We start from the raw sequence: 21,792 nt of genomic DNA on the forward strand, positions 1-21,792 counted from the left end.
CCAGTATGTTCTGGTCCATAGAGGTCCATTATGTTCTGGTCCATAGAGGTCCATTATGTTCTGGTCCATAGAGGTCCCACCATAGACCTCCATTATGTTCTGTTCCATAGAGGTCCCACCATAGACCTCCAGTATGTTCTGGTCCATAGAGGTCCCACCGTAGACCTCCATTATGTTCTGGTCCATAGAGGTCCCACCATAGACCTCCAGTATGTTCTGGTCCATAGAGGTCCCACCATAAACCTCCAGTATGTTCTGGTCCATAGAGGTCCCACCATAAACCTCCAGTATGTTCTGGTCCATAGAGGTCCCACCATAGACCTCCAGTATGTTCTGGTCCATAGAGGTCCCACCATAGACCTCCAGTATGTTCTGGTGTGTTTATAGAACATCTCCCCCATGATCAAGTAGGAAGTGAGACATCGACACAGGTTTTATGACATAGTGCACTGTGTTATGGTGATGTAATGGATGAGAGTGTGTGTTCATATTTCATACTCACGGCTGGAAGGGGATGAAATACTGCTTGTCCTCATCATCCATCTTGCCTGTTATGATGTCAGTCACATCCATTACTGTTAGAGATGGGACATATAGTATAGAAGGTCAATGCTATAGCAGTCTGTTACTGATAGAGACATATTGTATAGAAGGTCAATGCTATAGCAGTCTGTTACTGATAGAGACAGAGGGGAATGTTAGCACAAACAGACCGGTACCCAGGCTAGTTCCAGTAGTCTCTGTTACTGATAGAGACAGAGGAATGTTAGCACAAACAGACCGGTACCCAGGCTAGTTCCAGTAGTCTCTGTTACTGATAGAGACAGAGAGGAATGTTAGCACAAACAGACCGGTACCCAGGCTAGTTCCAGTAGTCTCTGTGTTTAAAGACACGGACGGTTTACCTGCCACTCCAAAGGGCCTCCTCAGCCCAGAGGTCAGCTTCTTGGTGTTGTTGTCACGTAGCTCCATCCGTCCGACTCTAACGATCTGGCACACAAAGCTGATCTTCTCTCTCTTTAAATCCTCACTGCCAAGGTCCTGGGGGAGGGGGAAGAACGACGACAACCAATAGACTCAGTGGTGGTGTATTGAGAGGAGCAAAACCACCCTGGTGTACCTGTAAACGTCTTGTATTCCTACACAACTTCAGTTACAAATCGGGAAACAAATCATTTATACTGATCAAATAATAGAAACGCAACATTACAACAATTGTGTAATGATGATGCTGTTTAAACCAGCGTGTTGATATGCCACACCAGACAGATGGTTTAACTGGTCAAAGGAGAAGTCTCTCACTAACAGAGATGTAAACTGTTTTTCTTTGTGCGAACTGAACATTTCTGGGATATTTTATTTCAGCGCATGAAACATGGGACCAACACTTCATTTATTTTTTCATTGTAGATAGAAGTGGGGGGGGGGTGCACATTTTAGTTGTTGCTCTAGTGCTACACACCTGGATGAAAGCTAGATGAGTTGAACGGGATGTGTCGGGAACAACAAACAAACCCCCCTTTAGGTCCCCAGGACCAGGATGAGGAAACACTGAGAAAGAGTGAAGCTATTACATATTACCACGGAGCTGCAGTATGACCACGGAGCTGCGCTGCAGTATAACCGCGGAGCTGCGCTGCAGTATGACCACGGAGCTGCAGTATGACCGCGGAGCTTCAGTATGACCACGGAGCTGCGCTGCAGTATGACCACGGAGCTGCGCTGCAGTATGACCACGGAGCTGCGCTGCAGTATGACCACTGAGCTGTGATGCAGTATGACCACGGAGCTGCAGTATGACCACGGAGCTGCAGTATGACTACGGAGCTGCAGTATGACCACGGAGCTGAGCTGCAGTATGACAGCGGAGCTGCAGTATGACCACGGAGCTGCAGTATGAACACGGAGCTACGCTGCAGTATGACCACGGAGCTGAGCTGCAGTATGGCAACGGAGCTGCAGTATGACCACGGAGCTACGCTGCAGTATGACCACGGAGCTACGCTGCAGTATGACCACGGAGCTACGCTGCAGTATGACCACGGAGCTACGCTGCAGTATGACCACAGAGCTACGCCTGAGTATGACCACAGAGCTACGCCTGAGTATGACCACGGAGCTGCAGTATGACCACGGAGCTGCAGTATGACCACGGAGCTGCAGTATGACCACGGAGCTGCAGTATGACCACGGAGCTGCAGTATGAACACGGCGCTGCAGTATGAACACGGCGCTGCAGTATGACCACGGAGCTGCAGTATGACCACGGAGCTGCAGTATGACCACGGAGCTACGCTGCAGTATACCTGCGGAGCTACAGTGTTACCATGGAGCTACAGTGTGACCAAGGAGCTACGCTGCAGTATGGCCATGGAGCTACAGTGTGACCACGGAGCTGCAGTATGACCACGAAGCTACGCTGCAGTATGACCACGGAGCTACGCTGCAGTATTACTGCAGAGCTGCAGTGTTACCACGGAGCTACGCTGCAGTATTACTGCAGAGATGCAGTGTTACCACGGAGCTACGCTGCAGTGTGACCACGGAGCTACGCTGCAGTGTGACCACGGAGCTACGCTGCAGTGTGACCACGGAGCTACGCTGCAGTGTGACCACGGAGCTACGCTGCAGTGTGACCACGGAGCTACGCTGCAGTGTGCTCTAGTGCTACACACCTGGATGAAAGCTAGATGAGTTGAACGGGATGTGTCGGGAACAACAAACAAACCCCCCTTTAGGTCCCCAGGACCAGGATGAGGAAACACTGAGAAAGAGTGAAGCTATTACATATTACCACGGAGCTGCAGTATGACCACGGAGCTGCGCTGCAGTATAAGCGCGGAGCTGCGCTGCAGTATAAGCGCGGAGCTGCGCTGCAGTATGACCGCGGAGCTGCGCTGCAGTATGACCGCGGAGCTGCGCTGCAGTATGACCGCGGAGCTTCAGTATGACCGCGGAGCTGCGCTGCAGTATGACCACGGAGCTGCGCCGCAGTATGACCACGGAGCTGCGCTGCAGTATGACCACGGAGCTGCGCTGCAGTATGACCACGGAGCTGCGCTGCAGTATGACCACGGAGCTGAGCTGCAGTATGACCACGGAGCTGAGCTGCAGTATGACCACGGAGCTGCAGTATGACCACGGAGCTGCAGTATGACCACGGAGCTGCAGTATGACCACGGAGCTGAGCTGCAGTATGACCACGGAGCTGAGCTGCAGTATGACCACGGAGCTGCAGTATGACCACGGAGCTGCAGTATGAACACGGAGCTACGCTGCAGTATGAACACAGAGCTACGCTGCAGTATGACCACGGAGCTACGCCGCAGTATGACCACGGAGCTACGCCGCAGTATGACCACGGAGCTACGCTGCAGTATGACCACGGAGCTACGCTGCAGTATGACCACGGAGCTACGCTGCAGTATGACCACGGAGCTACGCTGCAGTATGACCACGGAGCTACGCCCGAGTATGACCACGGAGCTGCAGTATGACCACGGAGCTGCAGCATGACCACGGAGCTGCAGCATGACCACGGAGCTGCAGTATGACCACGGAGCTGCAGTATGACCACGGAGCTGCAGTATGAACACGGCGCTGCAGTATGAACACGGCGCTGCAGTATGACCACGGAGCTGCGCTGCAGTATGACCGCGGAGCTGCGCTGCAGTATGACCGCGGAGCTACGCTGCAATATACCTGCGGAGCTACAGTGTTACCATGGAGGTACAGTGTGACCAAGGAGCTACGCTGCAGTATGACCATGGAGCTACAGTGTGACCACGGAGCTACAGTATGACCACAGAGCTACGCTGCAGTATGACCACGGAGTTACAGTGTTACCACGGAGCTGCAGTATGACCACGGAGCTACGCTGCAGTATGACCACGGAGCTACGCTGCAGTACGACCACGGAGCTACGCCTGAGTATGACCACGGAGCTGCAGTATGACCACGGAGCTGCAGTATGACCACGGAGCTGCAGTATGACCACGGAGCTGCAGTATGACCACGGAGCTGCAGTATGAACACGGCGCTGCAGTATGAACACGGCGCTGCAGTATGACCACGGAGCTGCAGTATGACCACGGAGCTGCAGTATGACCACGGAGCTACGCTGCAGTATACCTGCGGGGCTACAGTGTTACCCTGGAGCTACAGTGTGACCAAGGAGCTACGCTGCAGTATGGCCATGGAGCTACAGTGTGACCACGGAGCTGCAGTATGACCACGGAGCTACGCTGCAGTATGACCATGGAGCTAGCATGAAATATTAATGCAGAGCTGCAGTGTTACCACGGAGCTACGCTGCAGTATTACTGCAGAGCTGCAGTGTTACCACGGAGCTACGCTGCAGTGTGACCACGGAGCTACGCTGCAGTGTGACCACGGAGCTACGCTGCAGTGTGACCACGGAGCTACGCTGCAGTGTGACCACGGAGCTACGCTGCAGTGTGACCACGGAGCTACGCTGCAGTGTGACCACGGAGCTACGCTGCAGTGTGCTCTAGTGCTACACACCTGGATGAAAGCTAGATGAGTTGAACGGGATGTGTCGGGAACAACAAACAAACCCCCCTTTAGGTCCCCAGGACCAGGATGAGGAAACACTGAGAAAGAGTGAAGCTATTACATATTACCACGGAGCTGCAGTATGACCGCGGAGCTGCGCTGCAGTATAACCGCGGAGCTGCGCTGCAGTATAAGCGCGGAGCTGCGCTGCAGTATGACCGCGGAGCTGCGCTGCAGTATGACCGTGGAGCTGCGCTGCAGTATGACCGCGGAGCTTCAGTATGACCGCGGAGCTGCGCTGCAGTATGACCACGGAGCTGCGCTGCAGTATGACCACGGAGCTGCGCTGCAGTATGACCACGGAGCTGCGCTGCAGTATGACCACGGAGCTGAGCTGCAGTATGACCACGGAGCTGAGCTGCAGTATGACCACGGAGCTGCAGTATGACCACGGAGCTGAGCTGCAGTATGACCACGGAGCTGAGCTGCAGTATGACCACGGAGCTGCAGTATGAACACGGAGCTACGCTGCAGTATGAACACAGAGCTACGCTGCAGTATGACCACGGAGCTACGCCGCAGTATGACCACGGAGCTACGCCGCAGTATGACCACGGAGCTACGCTGCAGTATGACCACGGAGCTACGCTGCAGTATGACCACGGAGCTACGCTGCAGTATGACCACGGAGCTACGCTGCAGTATGACCACGGAGCTACGCCCGAGTATGACCACGGAGCTGCAGTATGACCACGGAGCTGCAGCATGACCACGGAGCTGCAGCATGACCACGGAGCTGCAGTATGACCACGGAGCTGCAGTATGACCACGGAGCTGCAGTATGAACACGGCGCTGCAGTATGAACACGGCGCTGCAGTATGACCACGGAGCTGCGCTGCAGTATGACCGCGGAGCTGCGCTGCAGTATGACCGCGGAGCTACGCTGCAATATACCTGCGGAGCTACAGTGTTACCATGGAGGTACAGTGTGACCAAGGAGCTACGCTGCAGTATGACCATGGAGCTACAGTGTGACCACGGAGCTACAGTATGACCACAGAGCTACGCTGCAGTATGACCACGGAGTTACAGTGTTACCACGGAGCTGCAGTATGACCACGGAGCTACGCTGCAGTATGACCACGGAGCTACGCTGCAGTACGACCACGGAGCTACGCCTGAGTATGACCACGGAGCTGCAGTATGACCACGGAGCTGCAGTATGACCACGGAGCTGCAGTATGACCACGGAGCTGCAGTATGACCACGGAGCTGCAGTATGAACACGGCGCTGCAGTATGAACACGGCGCTGCAGTATGACCACGGAGCTGCAGTATGACCACGGAGCTGCAGTATGACCACGGAGCTACGCTGCAGTATACCTGCGGGGCTACAGTGTTACCCTGGAGCTACAGTGTGACCAAGGAGCTACGCTGCAGTATGGCCATGGAGCTACAGTGTGACCACGGAGCTGCAGTATGACCACGGAGCTACGCTGCAGTATGACCATGGAGCTAGCATGAAATATTAATGCAGAGCTGCAGTGTTACCACGGAGCTACGCTGCAGTATTACTGCAGAGCTGCAGTGTTACCACGGAGCTACGCTGCAGTGTGACCACGGAGCTACGCTGCAGTGTGACCACGGAGCTACGCTGCAGTGTGACCACGGAGCTACGCTGCAGTGTGACCACGGAGCTACGCTGCAGTGTGACCACGGAGCTACGCTGCAGTGTGCTCTAGTGCTACACACCTGGATGAAAGCTAGATGAGTTGAACGGGATGTGTCGGGAACAACAAACAAACCCCCCTTTAGGTCCCCAGGACCAGGATGAGGAAACACTGAGAAAGAGTGAAGCTATTACATATTACCACGGAGCTGCAGTATGACCGCGGAGCTGCGCTGCAGTATAACCGCGGAGCTGCGCTGCAGTATAAGCGCGGAGCTGCGCTGCAGTATGACCGCGGAGCTGCGCTGCAGTATGACCGTGGAGCTGCGCTGCAGTATGACCGCGGAGCTTCAGTATGACCGCGGAGCTGCGCTGCAGTATGACCACGGAGCTGCGCTGCAGTATGACCACGGAGCTGCGCTGCAGTATGACCACGGAGCTGCGCTGCAGTATGACCACGGAGCTGAGCTGCAGTATGACCACGGAGCTGAGCTGCAGTATGACCACGGAGCTGCAGTATGACCACGGAGCTGAGCTGCAGTATGACCACGGAGCTGAGCTGCAGTATGACCACGGAGCTGCAGTATGACCACGGAGCTGCAGTATGACCACGGAGCTGCAGTATGAACACGGAGCTACGCTGCAGTATGACCACGGAGCTACGCTGCAGTATGACCACGGAGCTACGCTGCAGTATGACCACGGAGCTACGCTGCAGTATGACCACGGAGCTACGCTGCAGTATGACCACGGAGCTACGCTGCAGTATGACCACGGAGCTACGCTGCAGTACGACCACGGAGCTGCGCTGCAGTATGACCACGGAGCTACGCCCGAGTATGACCACGGAGCTGCAGTATGACCACGGAGCTGCAGCATGACCACGGAGCTGCAGCATGACCACGGAACTGCAGTATGACCACGGAGCTGCAGTATGACCACGGAGCTGCAGTATGAACACGGCGCTGCAGTATGAACACGGCGCTGCAGTATGACCACGGAGCTGCGCTGCAGTATGACCACGGAGCTGCGCTGCAGTATGACCGCGGAGCTGCGCTGCAGTATGACCGCGGAGCTACGCTGCAGTATACCTGCGGAGCTACAGTGTTACCATGGAGGTACAGTGTGACCAAGGAGCTACGCTGCAGTATGACCATGGAGCTACAGTGTGACCACGGAGCTACGCTGCAGTGTGACCACGGAGCTACGCTGCAGTGTGACCACGGAGCTACGCTGCAGTGTGACCACGGAGCTACGCTGCAGTGTGACCACGGAGCTACGCTGCAGTGTGCTCTAGTGCTACACACCTGGATGAAAGCTAGATGAGTTGAACGGGATGTGTCGGGAACAACAAACAAACCCCCCTTTAGGTCCCCAGGACCAGGATGAGGAAACACTGAGAAAGAGTGAAGCTATTACATATTACCACGGAGCTGCAGTATGACCACGGAGCTGCGCTGCAGTATAACCGCGGAGCTGCGCTGCAGTATAAGCGCGGAGCTGCGCTGCAGTATGACCGCGGAGCTGCGCTGCAGTATGACCGCGGAGCTGCGCTGCAGTATGACCGCGGAGCTTCAGCATGACCGCGGAGCTGCGCTGCAGTATGACCACGGAGCTGCGCTGCAGTATGACCACGGAGCTGCGCTGCAGTATGACCACGGAGCTGCGCTGCAGTATGACCACGGAGCTGCGCTGCAGTATGACCACGGAGCTGAGCTGCAGTATGACCACGGAGCTGCAGTATGACCACGGAGCTGCAGTATGACCACGGAGCTGCAGTATGACCACAGAGCTGCAGTATGACCACGGAGCTGAGCTGCAGTATGACCACGGAGCTGCAGTATGACCACGGAGCTGCAGTATGACCACGGAGCTGCAGTATGACCACGGAGCTGCAGTATGAACACGGAGCTACGCTGCAGTATGAACACAGAGCTACGCTGCAGTATGACCACGGAGCTACGCTGCAGTATGACCACGGAGCTACGCTGCAGTGTGACCACGGAGCTACGCTGCAGTGTGACCACGGAGCTACGCTGCAGTGTGCTCTAGTGCTACACACCTGGATGAAAGCTAGATGAGTTGAACGGGATGTGTCGGGAACAACAAACAAACCCCCCTTTAGGTCCCCAGGACCAGGATGAGGAAACACTGAGAAAGAGTGAAGCTATTACATATTACCACGGAGCTGCAGTATGACCACGGAGCTGCGCTGCAGTATAAGCGCGGAGCTGCGCTGCAGTATGACCGCGGAGCTGCGCTGCAGTATGACCGCGGAGCTGCGCTGCAGTATGACCGCGGAGCTTCAGTATGACCGCGGAGCTGCGCTACAGTATGACCACGGAGCTACGCTGCAGTATGACCACGGAGCTGCGCTGCAGTATGACCACGGAGCTGCGCTGCAGTATGACCACGGAGCTGAGCTGCAGTATGACCACGGAGCTGAGCTGCAGTATGACCACGGAGCTGCAGTATGACCACGGAGCTGCAGTATGACCACGGAGCTGCAGTATGACCACAGAGCTGCAGTATGACCACGGAGCTGAGCTGCAGTATGACCACGGAGCTGCAGTATGACCACGGAGCTGCAGTATGAACACGGAGCTACGCTGCAGTATGAACACAGAGCTACGCTGCAGTATGACCACGGAGCTACGCTGCAGTATGACCACGGAGCTACGCTGCAGTATGACCACGGAGCTACGCTGCAGTATGACCACGGAGCTACGCTGCAGTGTGACCACGGAGCTACGCTGCAGTGTGACCACGGAGCTACGCTGCAGTGTGACCACGGAGCTACGCTGCAGTGTGACCACGGAGCTACGCTGCAGTGTGCTCTAGTGCTACACACCTGGATGAAAGCTAGATGAGTTGAACGGGATGTGTCGGGAACAACAAACAAACCCCCCTTTAGGTCCCCAGGACCAGGATGAGGAAACACTGAGAAAGAGTGAAGCTATTACATATTACCACGGAGCTGCAGTATGACCGCGGAGCTGCGCTGCAGTATAACCGCGGAGCTGCGCTGCAGTATAAGCGCGGAGCTGCGCTGCAGTATGACCGCGGAGCTGCGCTGCAGTATGACCGTGGAGCTGCGCTGCAGTATGACCGCGGAGCTTCAGTATGACCGCGGAGCTGCGCTGCAGTATGACCACGGAGCTGCGCTGCAGTATGACCACGGAGCTGCGCTGCAGTATGACCACGGAGCTGCGCTGCAGTATGACCACGGAGCTGAGCTGCAGTATGACCACGGAGCTGAGCTGCAGTATGACCACGGAGCTGCAGTATGACCACGGAGCTGAGCTGCAGTATGACCACGGAGCTGAGCTGCAGTATGACCACGGAGCTGCAGTATGACCACGGAGCTGCAGTATGACCACGGAGCTGCAGTATGAACACGGAGCTACGCTGCAGTATGAACACAGAGCTACGCTGCAGTATGACCACGGAGCTACGCTGCAGTATGACCACGGAGCTACGCTGCAGTATGACCACGGAGCTACGCTGCAGTATGACCACGGAGCTACGCTGCAGTATGACCACGGAGCTACGCTGCAGTATGACCACGGAGCTACGCTGCAGTACGACCACGGAGCTGCGCTGCAGTATGACCACGGAGCTACGCCCGAGTATGACCACGGAGCTGCAGTATGACCACGGAGCTGCAGCATGACCACGGAGCTGCAGCATGACCACGGAACTGCAGTATGACCACGGAGCTGCAGTATGACCACGGAGCTGCAGTATGAACACGGCGCTGCAGTATGAACACGGCGCTGCAGTATGACCACGGAGCTGCGCTGCAGTATGACCACGGAGCTGCGCTGCAGTATGACCGCGGAGCTGCGCTGCAGTATGACCGCGGAGCTACGCTGCAGTATACCTGCGGAGCTACAGTGTTACCATGGAGGTACAGTGTGACCAAGGAGCTACGCTGCAGTATGACCATGGAGCTACAGTGTGACCACGGAGCTACGCTGCAGTGTGACCACGGAGCTACGCTGCAGTGTGACCACGGAGCTACGCTGCAGTGTGACCACGGAGCTACGCTGCAGTGTGACCACGGAGCTACGCTGCAGTGTGCTCTAGTGCTACACACCTGGATGAAAGCTAGATGAGTTGAACGGGATGTGTCGGGAACAACAAACAAACCCCCCTTTAGGTCCCCAGGACCAGGATGAGGAAACACTGAGAAAGAGTGAAGCTATTACATATTACCACGGAGCTGCAGTATGACCACGGAGCTGCGCTGCAGTATAACCGCGGAGCTGCGCTGCAGTATAAGCGCGGAGCTGCGCTGCAGTATGACCGCGGAGCTGCGCTGCAGTATGACCGCGGAGCTGCGCTGCAGTATGACCGCGGAGCTTCAGCATGACCGCGGAGCTGCGCTGCAGTATGACCACGGAGCTGCGCTGCAGTATGACCACGGAGCTGCGCTGCAGTATGACCACGGAGCTGCGCTGCAGTATGACCACGGAGCTGCGCTGCAGTATGACCACGGAGCTGAGCTGCAGTATGACCACGGAGCTGCAGTATGACCACGGAGCTGCAGTATGACCACGGAGCTGCAGTATGACCACAGAGCTGCAGTATGACCACGGAGCTGAGCTGCAGTATGACCACGGAGCTGCAGTATGACCACGGAGCTGCAGTATGACCACGGAGCTGCAGTATGACCACGGAGCTGCAGTATGAACACGGAGCTACGCTGCAGTATGAACACAGAGCTACGCTGCAGTATGACCACGGAGCTACGCTGCAGTATGACCACGGAGCTACGCTGCAGTGTGACCACGGAGCTACGCTGCAGTGTGACCACGGAGCTACGCTGCAGTGTGCTCTAGTGCTACACACCTGGATGAAAGCTAGATGAGTTGAACGGGATGTGTCGGGAACAACAAACAAACCCCCCTTTAGGTCCCCAGGACCAGGATGAGGAAACACTGAGAAAGAGTGAAGCTATTACATATTACCACGGAGCTGCAGTATGACCACGGAGCTGCGCTGCAGTATAAGCGCGGAGCTGCGCTGCAGTATGACCGCGGAGCTGCGCTGCAGTATGACCGCGGAGCTGCGCTGCAGTATGACCGCGGAGCTTCAGTATGACCGCGGAGCTGCGCTACAGTATGACCACGGAGCTACGCTGCAGTATGACCACGGAGCTGCGCTGCAGTATGACCACGGAGCTGCGCTGCAGTATGACCACGGAGCTGCGCTGCAGTATGACCACGGAGCTGAGCTGCAGTATGACCACGGAGCTGAGCTGCAGTATGACCACGGAGCTGCAGTATGACCACGGAGCTGCAGTATGACCACGGAGCTGCAGTATGACCACAGAGCTGCAGTATGACCACGGAGCTGAGCTGCAGTATGACCACGGAGCTGCAGTATGACCACGGAGCTGCAGTATGACCACGGAGCTGCAGTATGAACACGGAGCTACGCTGCAGTATGAACACAGAGCTACGCTGCAGTATGACCACGGAGCTACGCTGCAGTATGACCACGGAGCTACGCTGCAGTATGACCACGGAGCTACGCTGCAGTATGACCACGGAGCTACGCTGCAGTATGACCACGGAGCTACGCTGCAGTATGACCACGGAGCTACGCTGCAGTATGACCACGGAGCTACGCTGCAGTATGACCACGGAGCTACGCCCGAGTATGACCACGGAGCTGCAGTATGACCACGGAGCTGCAGCATGACCACGGAGCTGAAGCATGACCACGGAGCTGCAGTATGACCACGGAGCCGCAGTATGACCACGGAGCTGCAGTATGAACACGGCGCTGCAGTATGAACACGGCGCTGCAGTATGACCACGGAGCTGCGCTGCAGTATGACCGCGGAGCTGCGCTGCAGTATGACCGCGGAGCTACGCTGCAGTATACCTGCGGAGCTACAGTGTTACCATGGAGGTACAGTGTGACCAAGGAGCTACGCTGCAGTATGACCATGGAGCTACAGTGTGACCACGGAGCTACAGTATGACCACAGAGCTACGCTGCAGTATGACCACGGAGTTACAGTGTTACCACGGAGCTGCAGTATGACCACAGAGCTACGCTGCAGTATGACCACGGAGCTACGCTGCAGTATGACCACGGAGTTACAGTGTTACCACGGAGCTGCAGTATGACCACGGAGCTACGCTGCAGTATTACTGCAGAGCTGCAGTGTTACCACGGAGCTACGCTGCAGTGTGACCACGGAGCTACGCTGCAGTGTGACCACGGAGCTACGCTGCAGTGTGACCACGGAGCTACGCTGCAGTGTGGCCACAGAGCTACGCTGCAGTGTGACCACGGAGCTACGCTGCAGTGTGACCACGGAGCTACAGTGTTACCACGGAGCTACAGTGTTACCACGGAGCTATAGTATGACCACGGAGCTACGCCTTGGTAACAGTACTGCCCAACACAGTGAATGAGTCAGTATTACCTTGGTAACAGTACTGCCCAACACAGTGAATGAGTCAGTATTACCTTGGTAACAGTACTGCCCAACACAGTCAGTATTACCTTGGTAACAGTACTGCCCAACACAGTGAATGAGTCAGTATTACCTTGGTAACAGTACTGCCCAACACAGTGAATGAGTCAGTATTACCTTGGTAACAGTACTGCCCAACACAGTGAATGAGTCAGTATTACCTTGGTAACAGTACGGCCCAACACAGTGAATGAGTCAGTATTACCTTGGTAACAGTACTGCCCAACACAGTGAATGAGTCAGTATTACCTTGGTAACAGTACTGCCCAACACAGTGAATGAGTCAGTATTACCTTGGTAACAGTACGGCCCAACACAGTGAATGAGTCAGTATTACCTTGGTAACAGTACTGCCCAACACAGTGAATGAGTCAGTATTACCTTGGTAACAATACGGCCCAACACAGTGAATGAGTCAGTATTACCTTGGTAACAGTACTGCCCAACACAGGAAGCAGCTGATTGGAGAACGGCTCATAATAACGGCTGGAACGGAGTAAATGGGACTGTTTACAGCACATAGAAACCATGTGTTTGATACCATTCCATCCAGACATCACTATGAGCTCGTCCTACCCAATTAAGTTGCCACCAGCCGCCTGTGCTGCCAAAGCGAACATTCAAAATTTTACTTAAAGTTCCCAATTCTAGTTACATTGAGACTCTGTATCATTACAATGAGGCCAATAAGGACATCATCCCCTATCCGATCTGCTTTTAGTTTCTCATCCAGGCTGATCTGTTTATTAGGCTGCAGCAGTAACACCACCAGGCTGATCTGTTTATTAGGCTGCAGCAGTAACACCACCAGGCTGATCTGTTTATTAGGCTGCAGCAGTAACACCACCAGGCTGATCTGTTTATTAGGCTGCAGCAGTAACACCACCAGGCTGATCTGTTTATTAGGCTGCAGCAGTAACACCACCAGGCTGATCTGTTTATTAGGCTGTAGCAGTAACACCACCACCACCAGGCTGATCTGTTTATTAGACTGTAGCAGTAACACCACCACCACCAGGCTGATCTGTTTATTAGACTGCAGCAGTAACACCACCACCACCAGGCTGATCTGTTTATTAGACTGCAGCAGTAACACCACCAGGCTGATCTGTTTATTAGGCTGTAGCAGTAACACCACCAGGCTGATCTGTTTATTAGACTGCAGCAGTAACACCACCAAGTTGATCTGTTTATTAGACTGCAGCAGTAACACCACCAGGCTGATCTGTTTATTAGGCTACAGCAGTAACACCACCAGGTTGATCTGTTTATTAGGCTGCAGCAGTAACACCACCAGGCTGATCTGTTTATTAGGCTGCAGCAGTAACACCACCAGGCTGATCTGTTTATTAGGCTGCAGCAGTAACACCACCACCACCAGGCTGATCTGTTTATTAGGCTGCAGCAGTAACACCACCAGGCTGATCTGTTTATTAGGCTGCAGCAGTAACACCACCAGGCTGATCTGTTTATTAGGCTGCAGCAATAACACCACCAGGCTGAGAGAACCTTTTCTAAGGAGGATAACCCTTTGTTAAGGAGGCCGTTTTCACTCCCGAATTGCTTGAACTCCCTATTTAATTGTGTCCATGTTTCATGTCCTGCTGTGATCCATGCTGTGCCGCCAGTGTAGCGAGCGGAGAAGCGGGCGCCAACTAGCTTGTCGTACGTAGGCGCTTGGTGACCCGGGCTGCCCTTAGCCAGCCATTAGTAGAGAGGTGACCTTTGACAAACAAACCGGGTCGCTCTGGGTCGTCCTCTTTCTTTCAGAGCCGGGGAGCTTAACAAACACAGCCGCCCAAACAGGGGGGTAAACAGACACACACACACACCGACATCCCTCAAGGCAGGTCTGGGTAAACACACACACACACACACACACCGACATCCCTCAAGACAGGTCTGGGTAAACAACCGTGCAGTAGCAGCCAACACTCTACATATACTCACAGTGAAGACTGATCTCAGGTTATGTAGCTGGTCTATATCTACATATACTCACAGTGAAGACTGATCTCAGGTTATGGAGCTGGTCTATATCTTTCACCAGGCCTTGACTGGACCAACGCACCAGGTAATTCTCACTGGGGAGGAGGGGAAAAACCAACATCAACATTTTAGCTTTACAATCTGGCATCACAAATCAACTCTAGTCTCAAGATGAACAAATGACAATCGACTGACTAATGTCGTACACAGATGAGACGTGTCCTGAACAGTATCCTGGATCAAGAGAAAACCCCCAGGCAGGCTGGCAGCTGGGTCTGTGCTGTAATGTTCATGGCTCTGGACTCGGGCCTAGGACAATACTATTCCCATGATTCAGAGGTTCTCCAGAAATCCTGATGAGAGGATTCCCACAATAGTGAGGAAATAACCAGGGAGGGAATGCTCTAACCGGGGAGGGAATGCTCTAACCGGAGAGGGAACGCTCTAACCGGGGAGGGAACGCTCTAACCGGGGAGGGAACGCTCTAACCGGGGAGGGAATCCTCTAACCGGGGAGGGAATCCTCTAACCGGGGAGGGAATCCTCTAACCGGGGAGGGAATCCTCTAACCAGGGAGGGAACGCTCTAACCGGGGAGGGAATCCTTCAACCGGGGAGGGAATCCTCAAACCGGGGAGGGAATCCTCAAACCGGGGAGGGAACGCTCTAACCGGGGAGGGCATCCTCTAACCGGGGAGGGAATCCTCTAACCAGGGAGGGAATCCTTCAACTGGGATTTCAGGAAAACGTGGGAAATTTGAAAAGTGTCCAGAACTCTTGCGACCCTTGGCATACCTGATAAACTTTAACCCTCAGAGGGTCACAGAGGAACAGACCTGATGACCTTTAACCTTAAAATAAACCATTCAAAACAACTAATTCCTATAATTTACAGTGTCAAATAAGAACAATATTTTTTTGTGAGCAAATGTCTCAATTTGTCGTTATGATAGGTTTGGTAGTAACTTGTGAAAATCGTTGCGGAAATCTGTTGAAGCTCAAGTCGACTACAAAACCCACAATGCAACGCTCTCCCTATGGGCTCTATGTACTGTACATGATGACCTTAAAACCTATGACGTCATAGGAGGTTACATACCTGATGAACTTTGACTCAACAGGGTCGTAGAGCGACATGAGGACCTCTGCATCTTCTCCGATCTTACACACCACGTTCTTCAGGGTGACGAAGAGAGCGAAGGACGGTGTCTGGGCGAACTTGGCCTGCCTGCTCAGATCTACATTCTGTTTCTGAGACTGTCCCAGGGAGAGGAGACAGAGATGTTGTATTTAATACAGGGGTCCAGTAGTCTTCACTAGCCTGACTGTCATATCATCTGGGCCAAGGGCCTATGAAGGTTAAAGAAGGTTGAGAATCACACACACAAGAGAGACATTTGAAGGGGACTCTTAGCTAGTTTTCAGTACTGATGATGGACACAGTGACTGGACTGTAATTCCCCATCTTCATTAGACTGGACTGTAATTCCCCATCTTCATTAGACTGGACTGTAATTCCCCATCTTCATTAGACTGGACTGTAATTCCCCATCTTCATTAGACTGGACTGTAATTCCCCATCTTCATTAGACTGGACTGTAATTCCCCATCAGTCATTAGACTGGTCTGTTATTCCCCATCAGTCAGACCCATCTTCATTAGACTGGACTGTAATTCCCCATCAGTCATTAGACTGGTCTGTTATTCCCCATCAGTCAGACCCATCTTCATTAGACTGGACTGTTATTCCCCATCAGTCAGACCCATCTTCATTAGACTGGACTGTTATTCCCCATCAGTCAGACCCATCTTCATTAGACTGGACTGTTATTCCCCATCTTCATTAGACTGGTCTGTTATTCCCCATCTTCATTAGACTGGTCTGTTATTCCCCATCTTCATTAGACTGGTCTGTTATTCCCCATCAGTCAGACCCATCTTCATTAGACTGGTCTGTTATTCCCCATCAGTGAGACCCATCTTCATTAGACTAGACTGTTATTCCCCATCAGTCATTAGACTGGACTGTTATTCCCCATCAGTCATTAGACTGGACTGTAATTCCCCATCAGTCAGACCCATCTTCATTAGACTGGACTGTTATGCCCCATCAGTCAGACCAATCTTCATTAGACTGGACTGTAATTCCCCATCAGTCAGACCCATCTTCATTAGACTGGACTGTAATTCCCCATCAGGCAGACTGGATAGTAACTAGACTTATTCCCCATCAGTCAGACTGGATAGTAACTAGACTTATTCCCCATCAGGCAGACTGGATAGTAACTAGACTTATTCCCCATCAGTCAGACTGGATAGTGCCTGGGTTACTACTCCTTCAAGACTGCTGGAAAATAATTCCAGGAGGAGCTGGTTGAGAGAATGCAAAGCTGTCAAGGCAAAGGGTGGCTACTTTGAAGAAACTTAAATATAAAATATATTTTCATTTGTTTAACACTTTTTTGGTTACCGTGTTATTCCATAGTTGATGTCTTCACTATTATTTTACAATGTAGAAAATGATTTTTTAAACTAAGAAAATCCCTGAATGACTGGTACTGTATGTGATAATGATTTTGAGAAGAGGTGCTAGTTCTGATTAAAATTCACAAAGCCCTTAAAAGAACATCTGAAAGAAGGCATTAACATTCACGGTGGTGACCTGAGACAATGTAATATCACTCCATGTATACACAAAGGCAGAGATGGAAAGGTCTCACAAGAATACAACTCATAGCTGAAGGGCACTTAACCAATTTAGAGTCACTTCATGTGGTACCATAATCCCTATAGGGCCCTGGTCAAAAGTAGTGCATTATATAGGGAATAGGGTGCAATTTAGGATGTAGATTCAGGGAGGGGGAGGAGAGATGGTGGCGGGGAGAGAGAGGAGAGGTGGCAGGGAGAGAGGAGAGAGGAGAATGGCAGGCAGAGAGAGGAGAGGTGGCGGGGAAAGAGGAGAGGTGGCAGGGAGGGAGAGGAGAGGTGGCAGGGAGGGAGAGGAGAGGTGGCAGGGAGGGAGAGGAGAGGTGGCAGGGAGGGAGAGGAGAGATGGCGGGGAGAGAGAGGAGAGATGGCGGGGAGAGAGAGGAGAGGTGGCGGAGAAAGAGGAGAGGTGGCAGGGAGAAAGAGGAGAGGTGGCGGAGAGAAAGAGGAGAGGTGGCAGGGAGAGAGAGGAGAGGTGGCAGGGAGAGAGAGGAGAGGGCAGGGAGAGAGAGGAGAGGGCAGGGAAAGAGAGGAGAGTTGGCAGGGAGAGAGAGGAGAGTTGGCAGGGAGAGAGAGGAGAGGTGGCGGAGAAAGAGGAGAGGTGGCAGGGAGGGAGAGGAGAGGTGGCAGGGAGGGAGAGGAGAGTTGGCAGGGAGGGAGAGGAGAGGTGGCAGGGAGGGAGAGGAGAGGTGGCAGGGAGGGAGAGGAGAGGTGGCAGGGAGAGAGAGGAGAGGTGGCAGGGAGAGAGAGGAGAGGTGGCAGGGAGAGAGAGGAGAGGTGGCAGGGAGAGAGAGGAGAGGTGGCGGGGAAAGAGAGGAGAGATGTCGGGGAAAGAGAGGAGAGATGGCAGGGAAAGAGAGAGGAGAGGTGGCAAGGAGGGAGAGGAGATGTGGCGGGGAGAGAGAGGAGAGGTGGCGGGGAGAGAGAGGAGAGGTGGCAGGGAGAGAGGAGAGGTGGCGGGGAGAGAGAGGAGAGGTGGCGGGGAGAGAGAGGAGAGGTGGCGGGGAGAGAGAGGAGAGGTGGCGGGGAGAGAGAGGAGAGGTGGCGGGGAGGGAGAGGAGAGACGGCAGGGAGAGAGAGGAGAGACGGCAGGGAGAGAGAGGAGAGGTGTCGGGGAGAGGTGTCGGGGAGAGAGAGGAGAGATGGCAGGGAGAGAGAGGAGAGGTGGCAGGGAGAGAGAGGAGAGGTGGCAGGGAGGGAGAGGAGAGGTGGCAGGGAGAAAGAGAGGTGGCAGGGAGAAAGAGGAGAGGTGGCAGGGAGAAAGAGGAGATGTGGCAGGGAGAGAGAGGAGAGGTGTCGGGGAGAGAGAGGAGAGGTGGCGGGGAGAGAGAGGAGAGGTGGCGGGGAGAGAGAGGAGAGGTGGCGGGGAGAGAGAGGAGAGGTGGCAGGGAGAAAGAGGAGAGGTGGCAGGGAGAAAGAGAGGTGGCAGGGAGAAAGAGGAGAGGTGGCAGGGAGAAAGAGGAGATGTGGCAGGGAGAGAGAGGAGAGGTGTCGGGGAGAGAGAGGAGAGGTGGCGGGGAGAGAGAGGAGAGGTGGCGGGGAGAGAGAGGAGAGGTGGCGGGGAGAGAGAGGAGAGGTGGCGGGGAGAGAGAGGAGAGGTGGCGGGAGAGAGAGGAGAGGTGGCGGAGAAAGAGGAGAGGTGGCAGGGAGGGAGAGGAGAGGTGGCAGGGAGGGAGAGGAGAGATGGCAGGGAGAGCGGGGAGAGATGTCGGGGAGAGAGAGGAGAGGTGGCAGGGAGAGAGAGGAGAGGTGGCAGGGAGAGAGGAGAGGTGGCAGGGAGAGAGAGGAGAGGTGGCAGGGAGAGAGAGGAGAGGTGGCAGGGAGAGAGGAGAGGTGGCAGGGAGAGAGAGGAGAGGGCAGGGGGGGAGAGGAGAGGGCAGGGAGGGAGAGGAGAGGGCAGGGAGGGAGAGGAGAGGGCAGGGAGGGAGAGGAGAGGTTGCAGGGAGGGAGAGGAGAGGTGGCAGGGAGAGAGAGGAGAGGTTGCAGGGAGTGAGAGGAGAGGTGGCAGGGAGAGAGAGGAGAGGTGGCAGGGAGAGAGAGGAGAGGTGGCAGGGGAGAGAGAGGAGAGGTGGCAGGGAGAGAGAGGAGAGGTGGCAGGGAGAGAGAGGAGAGGTGGCAGGGAGAGAGAGGAGAGGTGACAGGGAGAGAGAGGAGAGGTGGCAGGGAGAGAGAGGAGAGGAGGCAGGGAGAGAGAGGAGAGGTGGTGGCAGTTGTTCATGGCATGTCACATACAGGAGGTGAGAGGGGAAAAGTCCTGAATAGTGTTAACATGTTCTATAAAATCACAGCATCTCACACAGAGAATCTCATTACACATCGCTGCCTCTCACTGGGGAGACCATGTGGCAAAATGGGATGGTTCATTTCTTATTTTCTGTGCATATCGTTGACGTGATCTTCTGCTCGTTGGGAGCGAGGCCAGGTTACTGTAAATCACTGCTGATGTAAATAGGGGTTTATAAATGAATATGATTGATGTCTGAAGTTTACCTTCTCCTCTTGGATCCTGTCCTCAATCTGTTTGGAAGCAGCTTCATGGGCTCTGAAGAGAGAGACGGTGCTGGTAGAGTCGGGGTCCAAGATGTTGCCATCTTTATCTCTCACCACGAGGTCTAGATCCAGGTACCTGATATACAAGGAGAGGAAGAGGAAGAGGAAAGGAGAGAGAAAGAGAGAAGAGGAGAGAAGAGGAGAGGCAGAGGAGAGGCAGAGAGAGGAGAGGCAGAGAGAGGAGAGGAGAGAGATACATATTTCCCTCAGATTACACAGACCTACAAAGCATTTGAAAACAAACCAAATTTTGATAAACTCCCATATCTACTGGGTGAAATACCACAGTGTGCCATCACAGCAGCAAGATTTATGACCTGTTGCCACAAGAAAAGGGAAACCAGTGAAGAACAAACACCATTGTAAATACAACCCATATTTATGCTTATTTATTTTCCCTTTTGTACCTTAACTATCGTTACAACACTGTATACAGTGGGGAGAACAAGTATTTGATACACTGCCGATTTTTCAGATTTTCCTACTTACAAAGCATGTAGAGGTCTGTAATGTTTATCATAGGTACACTTCAACTGTGAGAGACGGAATCTATAAAAATCACATTGTATGATTTTTAAGTAAATAATTTGCATTTTATTGCATGACATAAGTATTTGATACATCAGAAAAGCAGAACTTAATATTTGGTACAGAGACCTTTGTTTGCAATTACAGAGATCATACGTTTCCTGTAGTTCTTGACCAGGTTTGCACACACTGCAGCAGGGATTTTGGCCCACTCCTCCATACAGACCTTCTCCAGATCCTTCAGGTTTCGGTGCTGTCGCTGGGCAATACGGACTTTCAGCTCCCTCCAAAGATGTTCTATTGGGTTCAGGTCTAGAGACTGGCTAGGCCACTCCAGGACCTTGAGATGCTTCTTATTTGCCCTGGCTGTGTGTTTCAGGTCGTTGTCATGCTGGAAGACCCAGCCACGATCCATCTTCAATGCTCTTACTGAGGGAAGGAGGTTGTTGGCCAAGATCTCGCGATACATGGCCCCATCCATCCTCAATACGGTGCAGTCGTCCTGTCCCCTTTGCAGAAAAGCATCCCCAAAGAATGATGTTTCCACCACCATGCTTCACGGTTGGGATGGTGTTCTTGGGGTTGTACTCATCCTTCTTCCTCCAAACACGGCGAGTGGAGTTTAGACCAAAAAGCTCTATTTTTGTCTTATCAGACCACATGACCTTCTCCCATTCCTCCTCTGGATCATCTAGATGGTCATTGGCAAACTTCAGACAGGCCTGGACATGCGCTGGCTTGAGCAGGGGGACCTTGCGTGCGCTGCAGGATATTAATCCATGACCGCGTAGTGTGTTACTAATGGTTTTCTTTGAGACTGTGGTCCCAGCTCTCTTCAGGTCTTGACCAGGTCCTGCCGTGTAGTTCTGGGCTGATCCCTCACCTTCCTCATGATCATTGATGCCCCACGAGGTGAGATCTTGCATGGAGGTCCAGACCGAGGGTGATTGACCGTCATCTTGAACTTCTTCCATTTTCTAATAATTGCACCAACAGTTGTTGCCTTCTCACCAAGCCGCTTGCCTATTGTCCTGTAGCCCATCCCAGCCTTGTGCAGGTCTACAATTTTATCCCTGATGTCCTTACACCCTCTCTGGTCTTGGCCATTGTGGAGAGGTTGGATTCTGTTTGATTGAGTGTGTGGACAGGTGTCTTTTATACAGGTAATGAGTTCAAACAGGTGCAGTTAATACGGTAATGACTGGAGAACAGGAGGGCTTCTTAAAGAAAAACTGACAGGTCTGTGAGAGCCGGATTTCTTACTGCTTGGTAGGTGAGCAAATACTTATGTCATGCAATAAAATGCTAATTAATTACTTTTAAAAAATCATACAATGTGA

The 21,792-nt window shown here is 53.4% G+C and overlaps 1 protein-coding gene across 1 annotated transcript in view; it reads right to left on the bottom strand.

Annotated features, from left to right (window-relative positions):
• Nucleotides 1-498: 498 nt before the first annotated feature.
• Nucleotides 499-21,792, bottom strand: part of LOC109887509 (dedicator of cytokinesis protein 1-like) — a 90,237-nt gene continuing 68,943 nt past the window's right edge. The window contains exons 5-9 of the mRNA XM_031815804.1: nucleotides 19,865-20,074; nucleotides 15,768-15,925; nucleotides 14,684-14,765; nucleotides 906-1,041; nucleotides 499-575 (exon numbers count right to left, since the gene is read on the bottom strand). Of these exons, the coding sequence (XP_031671664.1) occupies nucleotides 499-575; nucleotides 906-1,041; nucleotides 14,684-14,765; nucleotides 15,768-15,925; nucleotides 19,865-20,074 (663 nt within the window). The remainder of the gene's footprint in view (nucleotides 576-905; nucleotides 1,042-14,683; nucleotides 14,766-15,767; nucleotides 15,926-19,864; nucleotides 20,075-21,792) is intronic.

This window comes from Oncorhynchus kisutch, unplaced genomic scaffold, assembly GCF_002021735.2.
Source record: "Oncorhynchus kisutch isolate 150728-3 unplaced genomic scaffold, Okis_V2 scaffold634, whole genome shotgun sequence".
NCBI lineage: Eukaryota > Metazoa > Chordata > Actinopteri > Salmoniformes > Salmonidae > Oncorhynchus > Oncorhynchus kisutch.